Source organism: Podarcis pityusensis, assembly GCF_964106645.2.
Source record: "Podarcis pityusensis genome assembly, chromosome: 12".
Classification (NCBI taxonomy): domain Eukaryota; kingdom Metazoa; phylum Chordata; class Lepidosauria; order Squamata; family Lacertidae; genus Podarcis; species Podarcis pityusensis.
In genome coordinates, this window is record NC_138037.1 from 46,252,430 (window position 1) to 46,264,755 (window position 12,326).

Genomic DNA, 12,326 nt, shown 5'->3' on the forward strand with positions numbered 1-12,326 from the left:
GAAATCTAGAGAGTTCTCTAGTAGTTCTCATGTGATTGGCTCACGTTGGTCACATCTAGTAAAAGAGGGGCTCCATTTTATGTGAAGCAAGACAACTGTATTTTAGAATCCACTGTGAACACTGCTAAGTTGAATAGAGTGTCGGAGTGTTGCTTCTTTGCTTGGAAGAAAGAGAGCAAAACTGCTGGAGAAGGTAAAAGTGGAAATCTCTCGTAGGAGCTGCAAGGCATGGCCTAACTGAGATACAGAAGGCTCAGTGCTGAACTCTGGAAAGAGAGGAAAATACTTTCATTTGGAAGTTAGAAAAAGAAACTGTAAGGCCATGCTTGGAGGAGCATGTCACTGTAAATATTATGTTTTAATTCATCAGTAACTATAGGCTTCTGCAAGTAAAGTTTTTGAACATTACAGTCTGGACATGGATTTAATTTCCAAAGAAGGGTGTCAGTCATATATATATATATATATATATATATATATATATATATATATATGATTTGAGCTTCATCTTAGCTGAAATTTCGCTACCCTTACTTCAACATCAGGGCAGCTGTTTACCAGCTCCATCTGCTACATAGGCTGAGACCCTATCTGCCTGCGGACTGCCTCGCCAGAGTGGGGCATGCTCTGGTTATCTCTCGCTTGGACTACTGCAATGTGCTCTACGTGGGGCTACCTTTGAAGGTGACCCGGAAACTACAACTAATCCAGAATGCGGCAGCTAGACTGGTGACTGGGAGCGGCGGCCGCTGAGACCACAGAACACCGGTCTTGAAAGATCTACATTGGCTCCCAGTACGTTTCCGAGCACAATTCAAAGTGTTGGTGCTGACCTTTAAAGCCCTAAACAGCCTCGGTCCTGTATACCTGAAGGAGCGTCTCCACCCTATCGTTCTACCCGGACACTGAGGTCCAGCACTGAGGGCCTTCTGACGGTTCCCTCAGTGCGAGAAGCCAAGTTACAGGGAACCAGGCAGAGGGCCTTCTCGGTAGTGGCGCCCTCCCTGTGGAACGCCCTCCCACCAGATGTCAAAGAGAACAACAACTACCAGACTTTTAGAAGACATCTGAAGGCAGCCCTGTTTAGGGAAGCTTTTAATGTTTGATGTATTACTGTATTTTAATATTTTGTTGGAAGCCGCCCAGAGTAGCTGGGGAAGCCCAGCCAGATGGGCGGGGTATAAATAATAAATTATTATTATTATTATCATCAATTACACCTGGTAGGAGGTTTGAGTGCTCCATACGATTTTCTAAATGCCGACTCTTCCCAAAGTGGACCTTCAGCTCCTGGCTCTCCCCTTGGCATCAGGCACACACATCTCACGTTCCTGCTGTTATAAGAAAAAACCACTGCTCCTTTCCCCTTATGGAGTATCCAAGAGCCTTTATAGAATCCTTAAGTAGGTTCCCTATCGGTAGGAGAAAAATAACAGAGGCCAACCAGAGAATATTGAGAAGCAAGGCAGCTAGGAAGCCTGATCTTTATTAACTGTTGCAACAGGGTGCTCACTGCCAGGAGGCAGGAGGGACGCCCTGTAGCTCAAACTACCCCTCAAAACATCATACATACATCACAAAATGAGGCGGTCTCTAACAGAAATACATCACAGGGGGCTGTCTACCACAGAAATCCTGTTTGCCGGGATACCTGACAATGGTCACTGATTGCTCCACCTGGACAGCCTGGCCATTCTTTTGTGATGGTCAATGCTTTAATTCCTGAATCCGGGTCACAGGCTCACAGGTTGTTTTCTGCTGCTCCAGAGAAGCGGACTCGGAGCAATGGATCCAAACTACAAGAAAGAAGATTCCACCTAAGAATCCACTCTTTCCAGAGTTCAGCACTGAGCCTTCTGTATCTCAGTTAGGCCATGCCTTGCAGCTCCTACGAGTCCTTCTAGGTACAGTATTCATTATTAACTCTATTTATGTTTCGTTATTAGCTCTATTTTGTCCTTCTTGCCTCCGGGGCAATTTTAAATACTGCGTGCAAGTTAGCAGCTTCTTATAAATATTATAGCACACTGGCGGTAGGATGTTGTACATGAAAGCCCCCTTTTATTGATTCTGAAATCCTTGGTAAGACCATATTCACCGTATTTTTCGTTCCATAAGACGCACCTGACCGTAAGACGCACCTAGTTTTTAGAGGGGGAATGCAAGAAAAAAAAAATTATTTAAAGGGAGTGCTGAGCAGAGCTTGTATACATCCCAGGCTCTGCTCAGCACTCCCTTTCATGAGCCGTGTGGAGCATGTGTGCAGGCTTTTCCCCGAGGAGTGAGAAGGGCAGCCCGTCACTGCCCTTCTCCCTCCTTGGGGAAAAGTCCCCAAGAGCCGCACACACACTCCGTGCGGCTTTTTAAAGGGAGCGTGGCTCTTGGGGGCTTTTCCGGGAGGTGGGGGAAGGGACAGAGGGGCTAAGCCAGAAGCTAGAACAGCAAGAGGGAGCGCTGTGCAGTGATTCCTCTCGCTGTTCTGGCTTCTAGGATAGCCGCACAGCCTGCATTCGCTTCATAAGACGCACACACATTTCCCCTTACTTTTTAGGAGGGAAAAAGTGTGTCTTATAGAGTGAAAAATACGGTACATAGACTTTTAAAGCTGCACTCCTACACACACTTACTTGGGAGTAACCCCCCTTAAACACAGCGGAACATTTCCAAGGAAATATCTATAGGCTTGTGCTGTTAATGAGCCACACTGTAATGAAAAGCCTTGATCTAATTCAGCATAATTTACCACACCCTCATCTTGCTGGCCAGTAACAACAACAACAACAACAACAACAACAATAACTTTTGTTTAATTTAATTTAGAGGATGCTTAACAGTTAACAAAGGCAAGTCAAAGAAAAACTTGGTGATTTTATTTATTTATTGAATTAATATACCACCCTATACCTGCAGGTCTCAGGCCAGTTTACAGAATAAACTCAAAATATAAAACCACAAAATCCATAATCAAAATAAAAACAACAGCCCAATAAGCTCCCCCCCCGACACATTTTAAAAGGGCATAGGATGTCAATCAAATCAACCTAAGGCCTGGATTAAACGGAATGTTTCTGCCCGGTGCCTAAAGGTGTATAATGAGGGCACCAGGCGACCTTCCCTGGGGAGAGCATTCCACAGACGGGGAGCCACTGCAGAGAAGGCCCCGTTCTTGTGTTGCCACCCTCCAGACCTCTCGAGGAGGAGGCACACGAAGGAGGGCCTCAGAAGATGGTGTCAGGGTCCAGGTAGATTCATATGGAAAGAGGCGGTCCTTGGGCTATTGCGGTCCTGAGCCATTTAAGGCTTTATAAGTCAAAACCAGCACTTTGACTTGGGCCCGGAAGCTAATTGGTAGCCAGTGCAGTCAGACCAGGATCGGTGTAACATGCTCAAACCTTCTTGCTCCGGTGAAGAAGAAGAAGAAGAGTTTGGATTTGATATCCCGCCTTTCACTCCCTTTAAGGAGTCTCAAAGCGGCTAACATTCTCCTGTCCTTTCCTCCCCCACAACAAATACTCTGTGAGGTGAGTGGGGCTGAGAGACTTCAAAGAAGTGTGACTGGCCCAAGGTCACCCAGCAGCTGCATGTGGAGGAGTGGGGAAGCGAACCCGGTTCCCCAGATTACAAGACTACCGCTCTTAACCACTACACAACCAGGCTGCTGCATTCTGCACTAGCTGAAGTTTCTGAACCGTCTTCAGGGGCAGCCCTCCATATAACACATTGCAGTAATCTAACCTTGAGTTTTCCAGAGCATAGACAACAGTGATTAGACTATCTTTGTCCAGATAGGAGCGTAGCTGGGCCACCAGCTGAAGCTGATGGAAGGCACTCAGGGCCACTGAGGCTACCTGAGCCTTGAGTGATAGCAAAGGATCCAGAAGCACCCTCTAGCTACAAACCTGCTCCTTCAGAGGAAGTCTAGCCCTATCAAGAGTAGGCGATCTCCTACCCATCCGGTCTAGGGAACCACCCACTAACAGAGCCTCAGTCTTATCTGGATTGAGCTTCAGTTTGTTGGCTCTCATCCAGTCCATTACCAAGGCAAGACACCGGTTCAGCTGAGTGTCATCAGCATCATCATAATGATCCAGTCATACCTTGGTTGTTGAACGGAATCCGTTCCGGAAGTCCGTTCGACTTCCGAAAACATTCAACAACCAAGGCACGGCTTCCGATTGGCTGCAGAAGCTTCCTGCAGCCAATCAAAAGCTGCGGAAGCAGCGTCGGATGTTCGGGTTCCAAAGAACGTTCGCAAACCGCAACATTCACTTCCAGGTTTGCGGCATTTGGGAGCCAAAATGTTCAAGTTGCAAGGCGTTTGAGATCCAAGGTACAACTGTATAGCTTTACAGATGGGGAATTGAGGCAGAGAAGTGCCTGTGGTCATTGAAGGGGTCAATTGGGGTCTCGTGTCGGATTTGAAGACCGGCAAGTGAATATCTTGAATTCATAGACTCGAATATATACTTTAGGGCCTCCATTACTGGCAACATTTTAAAAATTCTTATTAATCCTGCATACATGTCAGAGAAAACTTTTCCTTCTGGGGCAATCCAGAGTTTACGCAAGAGACTGAGAGTTCTGTCTCAGAGGGATTGTCTTGGGAGGCGGGCTCCCAGTCTGTTTCCAACAGCACAACTGGCCGCTCACAGCTGGAATCTTTGATGCTTTTGGACAGTCCTGAGAGAGGATAGATGATCGATCATATGGACCACTAGACACTGCACAGATGGACCTCTAAGAAGCCAGGTTAGTGCAATATTTAGAATCTCCTTCTCCATTAATTTGCAATCGTTATGTGTGTGCTTCTGTGAGGGAAAATATAAACTTTACGCTCATATCAGATCCCAAAAGAAATGGGTGCCTTTCTTCACAGAAAGAAGAAAATGATTTTTATGGCTTCACAGAGACATTTTAATGTTGTTTCCCCCAAAAATGTACTAATAAAATTTCTGAAAGAACTTTCCCATGCATCACTGATAAGACATTGGCTAGTGCAAGATGTCTCGTCTTATCTCACAGAATGTTTAGACTTGAGATGCATTGCAAGTTAAATGTCTAGTTCCAATTTATTTATTCTGGAATTATAATATAGCAATCTGAAGAGGTGAGCGGTAGGTGGAATGGACAGGGCAGACGTTGTTCCCAAATGCTGCTGCTGCTGCTTTGAGAAGAAATATAAGGTTTAGGAATCCGCTTTTTAATATACTTTAGAGAGAGGCAAAATGCTGGACATTTGCACCAAAGCTCTGCACACAATTCTTTTTTGCATTTCAGGGCTTTTAGCCTTTGCAGACGACTCTGTGAGGAAGGAAGTTCGGGAAAAGCAATCGTATAGAAGAAGGAAGATTTCTCCAAGTAAGAGGAATAATTTATTCAAACGGGATGTAATCGTACTTCAGCTTGCCACAAACGAGATGATGCATATTTTCAGTAAATGAAATAAATAATAGAATGTTTGCAGGAAGCTATAAAAGGCAACACGAGATCCTGATGGTCTGTCTGGTGTTGGGATCTAAGTTCCATCTTAATACAAAATCTTAGCGATTGTTCTTCAAGTGTAAATTCTCATCCAGTTAGGAAAAAGATGAGGGAATTCATATTGGTAAATCCAAGAATACATCAGAAAAAAATATGGCTGTATGTTCAGTCTTTAGCAATAGTGGCAAGGTCAGGGAAAAAATTTCAACCCAGTTTTTTAAAATTTAGAATTTTATTAGTTTTCATAGTTTCAAACAGGCAAGAACATCCACAAGTACATCTGTCTTTTTACATTCTGAAAGCTGTTGTAGAAGGAAGGTGGCCTGAGGTTTATTTATTGATTATTTTTGGTTATAGGATCTTTTGCCTGCCCTTTACTGCATGGTCCCAGGGCAAGCTTTTGTGTTTTTACCCCTTCTGTCAATCTTAAAACCTGAGAGGGTCCAGGGAAGGAAGCCGTTTTTCAGATATTTGGGCCTAAGTCACTTAGGGCTGGGACATTTATATGAGCATCTTAAAGGAGGCCCAAAAGTTGCATACCCTCCAACATTTCTCTGATGAAAATAGGGATGTCCTATTCAAAAATGATGATGGTGAGGAGGAGGAGGATTATTATTTTGCTGTTTATAGCCCATCCATCTGACTGAGTTGCCCCAGCCACTCTGTGTTGCTTCCAAATAATAATAATAATAATAATAAATAATTTTTTACTTATACCCCGCCCATCTGGCTGGGCTTCCCCAGCCACTCTGGGTGGCTTCCAACAAAATATTTAAATACTGTAATATTTGAAACATTAAAAGCTTCCCTAAACAGGGCTGCCTTCAGAAGTCTTCTAAAAGTCTGGTAGTTGTTGTTCTCTTTGACATCTGGTGGGAGGGCGTTCCACAGGGAGGGCACCACTACCAAGAAGGCCCTCTGCCTGGTTCCCTGTAACTTGGCTTCTCGCAGTGAGGGAACCGACAGAAGGCCCTCGGCGCTGGACCTCAGTGTCCGGGCAGAACAATGGGGTGGAGACGCTCTTTCAGATATAACAACATAATAAAATATTAAACATTTAAAAACTTCCCTATATAGGGCTGCCTTCAGATGGCTTCTAAAGATTGTATAGTTACTTATCTCCTTGGCTGGGGGGTCACCTAACTCCATACCTCCAACATTTCTCCAATGAAAACAAGGACATCCTAAGGAAAAGTGGGACATTCCGGGATCAAATCAGAAACTGGGACGGCTTCTGTAAATCCTATAAATAATAAGCTTGCTGTCATCCTTAAGAAAAATATATTTTAAAAAATGTGATGAAGGTAGAAGAGTATCCAAACAGTATTCATTGATGTGGATGAAATATTATTATTTAGCAAGTTTCAAGAATATGTGGGTGGGAGGCAGTACACAGCACTGTTTTGGAGGGAAAATCTAAATTTTCTCTCATATTCAAAAACAGCAAAGCTCAAAGGATAAGTATATGCATTGAAAAGTGGTTGGATAACAACTGTATCCTGCACCGGAGAAAGGAATTATACTTTCTTCCCTTTGTGTTCATGACTAATGAACACTTTTCCTACTTTTCTGTTTAACGTAACTTGTTTTTTCAGACCAAGATGTGCGTTGACCTATATTTAACACAAGATCCACTTGTGTGGTCCTGAACTTTTTCACCACATGAATAGAATTACTAGCCCAGGTTATTTACCCACACACTGCAGCATTTCTCTGCGGATGTTTATTCATTGCTTGGAAAGCTATCCAAAAACAGGATGCTTATCAGATGTAATCGATCGTTGTAGATTGTCTTATTGGAAATAAGCCACAGGAAAGATGTGTTTTGCTTAAAAAGGACGACACTTTTTGCTATGTTGAGACCACACTGCCTCCAAACCAAGATACAAACAGTTTCAGTGCTTGCACTGTGTTGCGTAAAAACGTGGTGGTGATACTAGGTTATTAAAGCCATTGAACTGGTACCTTTTACCATGGCAGAATTATGGCACACTTTTTATATCTACTGTGGTGCTAGCATGATGTTTGCTTTACTCTGCTTCGTAAACAGCTTGTTGCAGTATTAGGACTCTGGGAAATTGCTATAGCTAGTGGGAATCAGGGCTGGGCAATGCCAGCTTTTCAACATTGTGATGTATCACCAGCCAAATATTGTGATATAGTGATATATCATTTTTGTGTGTATATATAATTTTTATTAAATTTTCTGTTTTACAATTTAAAATACTCATTGTTACATCTTTATCAGTGACCTCCCTTTTTGTCTTTCCATGGTTCATTTTACATATCATAAATCCCTGCATATTTTACAAAAACTATACCATTCAGTGGGATGTGGGTGGTGCTGTGGGTTTAACCACAGAGCCTAGGGCTTCCTGATCAGAAGGTCGGCAGTTCGAATCCCCGCGACGGGGTGAGCTCCCGTTGCTCCGTCCCTGCTTCTGCCAACCTAGCAGTTTGAAAGCACGTCAAAGTGCAAGTAGATAAATAGGTACCACTCCGGCAGAAAGTTAAACGGCGTTTCCGTGCGCTGCTCTGGTTCGCCAGAAGCGGCTTAGTCATGGTGGCCACATGACCCGGAAGCTGTACGCTGGCTCCCTCGGCCAATAAAGCGAGATGAGCGCCGCAACCCCAGAGTCGGCCACAACTGGACCTAATGGTCAGGGGTCTCTTTACCTTTACCTTTTTATCCTTCAGCAAGCTTTTTTAGGCTGGGACTCATGTGAGAAAGCAGCAAAGGACCCAGATTGCAAAGTGGGGAAGAATCCAAAACATTTGGGATGACTTTGTAACATTCATGATGATGATTAGTTTGGATAGATTTCCTACATCCCATTTGTATCTGTTGCCCTTGAGGTTGATGTTCCTGTGCAACCATAATTAACTAGATTTAGCTGGCATGGGTTATCTGTGCACATCTTTCATGCTGTTTGCGACTGGTTTTTTCCAACCCCTCCTCTGCATTTAATGAAACAAAAATATGTCTCAAGTCTTTAGATGGGGCATTTAGACTTGTCTAGTTTCAAAGAAGAGTTTTTGTGCAGGAGTATCGGTCAAAGTCTAAAATGTTCTCAGGGCTGTGCTTTGACTCGTGGCACAGCAAGACCCTAATTTTTTGGAACCGGATTCTCAGTCTGGTGGAAAAAATGCAGTGCCCTTTCAAATAGTTTCAGAAGGTCAACCTGGAGGAGCTTCTGAAATGCATAAACCCAGCTTGCTTGCACAAACTTTCCAGGGGCCTATGCAGCTGCTGAAGTGCATAACATAATAATAAACTGTTTGTCTTTTGGAGGTAGATCCTAATCATCTGGTATCCCATAAGCAATGTTAGCCTTGTCTGCAGGGCTTTGTTTGTCATCATTAATTCAGAGGTGGCTGTTTCATTTCCCCCGCTTAATTGTTGTCATAGATATTTGCCAGAAACTTTGGTGTTTCCCAGCTGGCCTGTCATTATCAAAAAAAGACCCAAGACACAACCTCACAGTACAGATCTTTGAAGTGGCTGAAACTGCGCTGAATAATGGCTTGTGCCTAACCATACTGAGGTTTCAACGTCCAGATATACAACAGGCAAACCGTGGTTTAGGGCAACTTACTGGTTTTTCATTTCCCATGTGTTCAGCGCACTTTCATGGTGCACCAGCCTCTTCGGGTGGAGCCGTGGTTCTTATTTTGGCTTATTAATTCAGATATAACAGCAAACCATGGTTAGCATAAACTGTAGCTTGATAGCCAGCTTGAAACTATGGTTGATATCCTGGTGACACTCCAGGGTTTTGCAACTCAGGTGCAGATACGATGCCAAACCACAGTTTGGCATGATATCTGAATTCAGCCTGTGAAGAGGATTATTCCTCAATCCAAATTTTTTATAGAGTGTATGTAGAGTCACACAAGGCTGATTAACAGGTGCCTGTCCATTACCCAATAGATGCAATGATGACTAATACACAGAAGTCACAGGTAAAACATCGCACAACACAATACTATTGTCAATTCACTCTTGTAAAAGCCAGAGATTTACAGACACATCTCCATCCTCCATTCAGGCAACCAAGAGGCTTGTTCAAGGACACCTTCCAACCAGAGCAAAGCACTTGAGAAGGGAGCAGGACCAGTAATACACATAGCCTGGGAAGATCCTCCAGGGCCAGATGGAGAAACCTGGAGCATTCATTCCCTGGTCCTCAAGGTCCCTCACCCCTGGTTTCTACACTGACTGGCAGAGGGGGCTCTCCAGGGTTTCAGGCAGAGCTCATCCCCAGCCCTTCAAGGGACTGAACCTGAGACCCGGGCTCTACCAACAGAACTCTTGTTACATCCTCAAGTGATGCATGTGTACACTGATCCTTAAACTTTGATATGGGAGAAATTGTGGATTAGCATAGCAGGGGACATAGTTACAGTCACCAGCAACCCTTAACAAATTACAGTTCCCAGGACTCTTTGGTGGAAGCCATGTGCTCTGAATATACTTTAAAGACTTAGTGTGTATTAGGGTTGCCGTATTTCAAAAAGTGAAAATCCGGCTATGTCCGGGACGTATGGCATATCTTTGTGTATACAACTGGATTTTTCAATATGAATGAAAGGTGGTTGTTGTTACTATTAATTATTATTATTATTATTATTTTCTTCAGGGGTGCCCCCAGGATGGACAACTGGAACCAAAGGTTTATTCTTGTGTTTTTGACCATGTTGTGCTCAACCAATGCCCAAACTACTGGTAATGTAATATCCGTGCTTTTTTAATAATATCCATGAGCAGATAACAAAAGACACACGGGGGGGGGGGGGAGAATTAAAATGTGACATCAGAGGGCAGAGCAGAGCAACCAGCGACCAGCAACACAGAAAGAAACAGCGGTTTAGAAAATGGTGTGGCAGGGTATTACATTTGACAAAAAAAGGGGAGGGGTTTAAAAAAACCGTTTTAATTAACAATTATGCCCTGTGACGTTTTAGAATGACATATCTAATGTCAGGAGCCCAGGCTGCTGTCTTGATAACACAGCATGCAAGTCGTAATTAGCTTGAAGATTTATTGCAATACTGTACAAACAATTACCCTTGGACGTCTAACCGAGCGTCCGTGACTTACAAGTCAGTTGAGCCTTCTGAGGAGTGCTTCCTGCTTCTGCAGAATATCCTGAACCTATGACCCTTACATTTCTGGGTTTGTTTTCTGTCTAATACCTTTCCCATATGTCTACTCTTTGGGCTCAGGGGATTAATTGCCTACTCTTCCGGTGAGGAAATGCTACCCCTTCTGCTTTCTGAAGCTGCCTGTGCTTCTTGAGCGAGCTGACTTCTCTCCCTCCCACTCTCTGCTAACATCTTATCTACATTCCTTCTGTGTCAGGGGGAGAGGGACTGCTCCCAGCTGTCTGACTGCTTCCTAACTCATGCTGTGTGTCAGGAATGAGCCAGCTCCAAGTGAAGGTTTGCAGCCAACTGCAGAAAGCAGCCAGGAACAGAAAGGCAGAAACAGATGTTAGTCAGGCAGGGGAGAGCCGGCAGGTGCAGACTTCGGCTCTTCCTGACTTTGACGGGCAGGCTGATAAGGCAGTAGCTGAGAGCAGGCTAGAACACAGTCAAAGCTTGCCAGAAGCACAAATTGGTGCTAATAGATTAAGAGACAGCCTCTCAGAACAGGAAGAAGTTGGAGCTGATCCACTAAGTCTGAAGAGTTGGCAAATGGAAGGGCTGCTAGATAGGAAGCAAAACAAGAGAGGTAAAGTTTGTAAGTTCAATATCTTCTATCGACACCGGAAGAAGTCATCAGAAGGGTCATCTTGAGTAATGATGCTGGAGGCTTTGTCAGAGCTGTCTGGAGCTATCTGTTTGTTTTTGCAATAAATCTTCCCTTTTTAATTACCTATGCTTACTGTGTTATCAAGCTGGGAACCTGGACTCCTGACACTGTGTTTCTCTACTTGGGGCAGATGTGTCCATGACATCTAATATCATTCTAATAGGGGGAAATAATGTTAAGCAGGTCAGTGTAGATCCAGCCCCAGTGTAAATCAACGGTCATCACCATTCTCTAGCGGCATCAAATTGCACAAGTTAAATATGTGTTATGTCTTTTTTTTTTTCAAATATTTGTTTAAATACAAATTTATAACAAAATTCTTTAAATAATCATTTCAGGAGATTCTCTGAATCTTGTGACTCCTCCCCACCCCCTATCTGGGTCCTAATAACATTTCCCCCCCAATCTACATATCAATGCATTCTCCAATATTTACATTTTTCTAAATTATCCATAAGGCTCATTCTTTACAAGTGATTCTTACAGTCCAACTAAGGGTTTGATGTGCTTACAATGGTCTCTTAGGTAAATTATAAATTTCCCCCATTCTTTCTTAAAGTCTTTATCTTCTTGGTCCCTGAGTCTCCCGGTTAGTTTTGCCATTTCAGCATAGTTCAGCAGTTTGGCTTGCCACTCTTCCCTGGTCTGGACCATTGCTTCTTTCCATCTTTGGGCTAGTAACATTCGTGCAGCTGTTGTTGCATTCATAAAAAGTCTTTTCTGGTCCTTTGGAATCTCGGTACCTATAATTCCTAATAAAAAAGCTTCAGGTGTTTTTTTTTAACCAAATGTTATTTCAAACATTTTTCCCCAGTTCATCATATGTCATTTCGCAAAATGATTTTATTATCTTGCATGGCCACCACATATGATAAAAGGTACCCTCTTTCTCGTTACACTTACAGCAGATATTTGAACTTGTTCTATACATTTTAGATAACTTAGTAGGAGTCAAATACCACCGGTACATCATTTTCATATAGTTCTCTTTCAGCGTACTACATGCTTTAAATAAATATGTGCTATGTCA

General features: G+C 43.3%; 1 protein-coding gene across 1 annotated transcript in view; it reads left to right on the plus strand.

Moving 5' to 3' along the window:
• Positions 1–4,424: 4,424 nt before the first annotated feature.
• Positions 4,425–12,326, plus strand: part of LOC308459336 (collagen alpha-4(VI) chain-like) — a 97,368-nt gene continuing 89,466 nt past the window's right edge. The window contains exons 1-3 of the mRNA XM_080974527.1: positions 4,425–4,749; positions 5,278–5,358; positions 10,122–10,207. Of these exons, the coding sequence (XP_080830653.1) occupies positions 10,135–10,207 (73 nt within the window). The 5' untranslated portion in view covers positions 4,425–4,749; positions 5,278–5,358; positions 10,122–10,134. The remainder of the gene's footprint in view (positions 4,750–5,277; positions 5,359–10,121; positions 10,208–12,326) is intronic.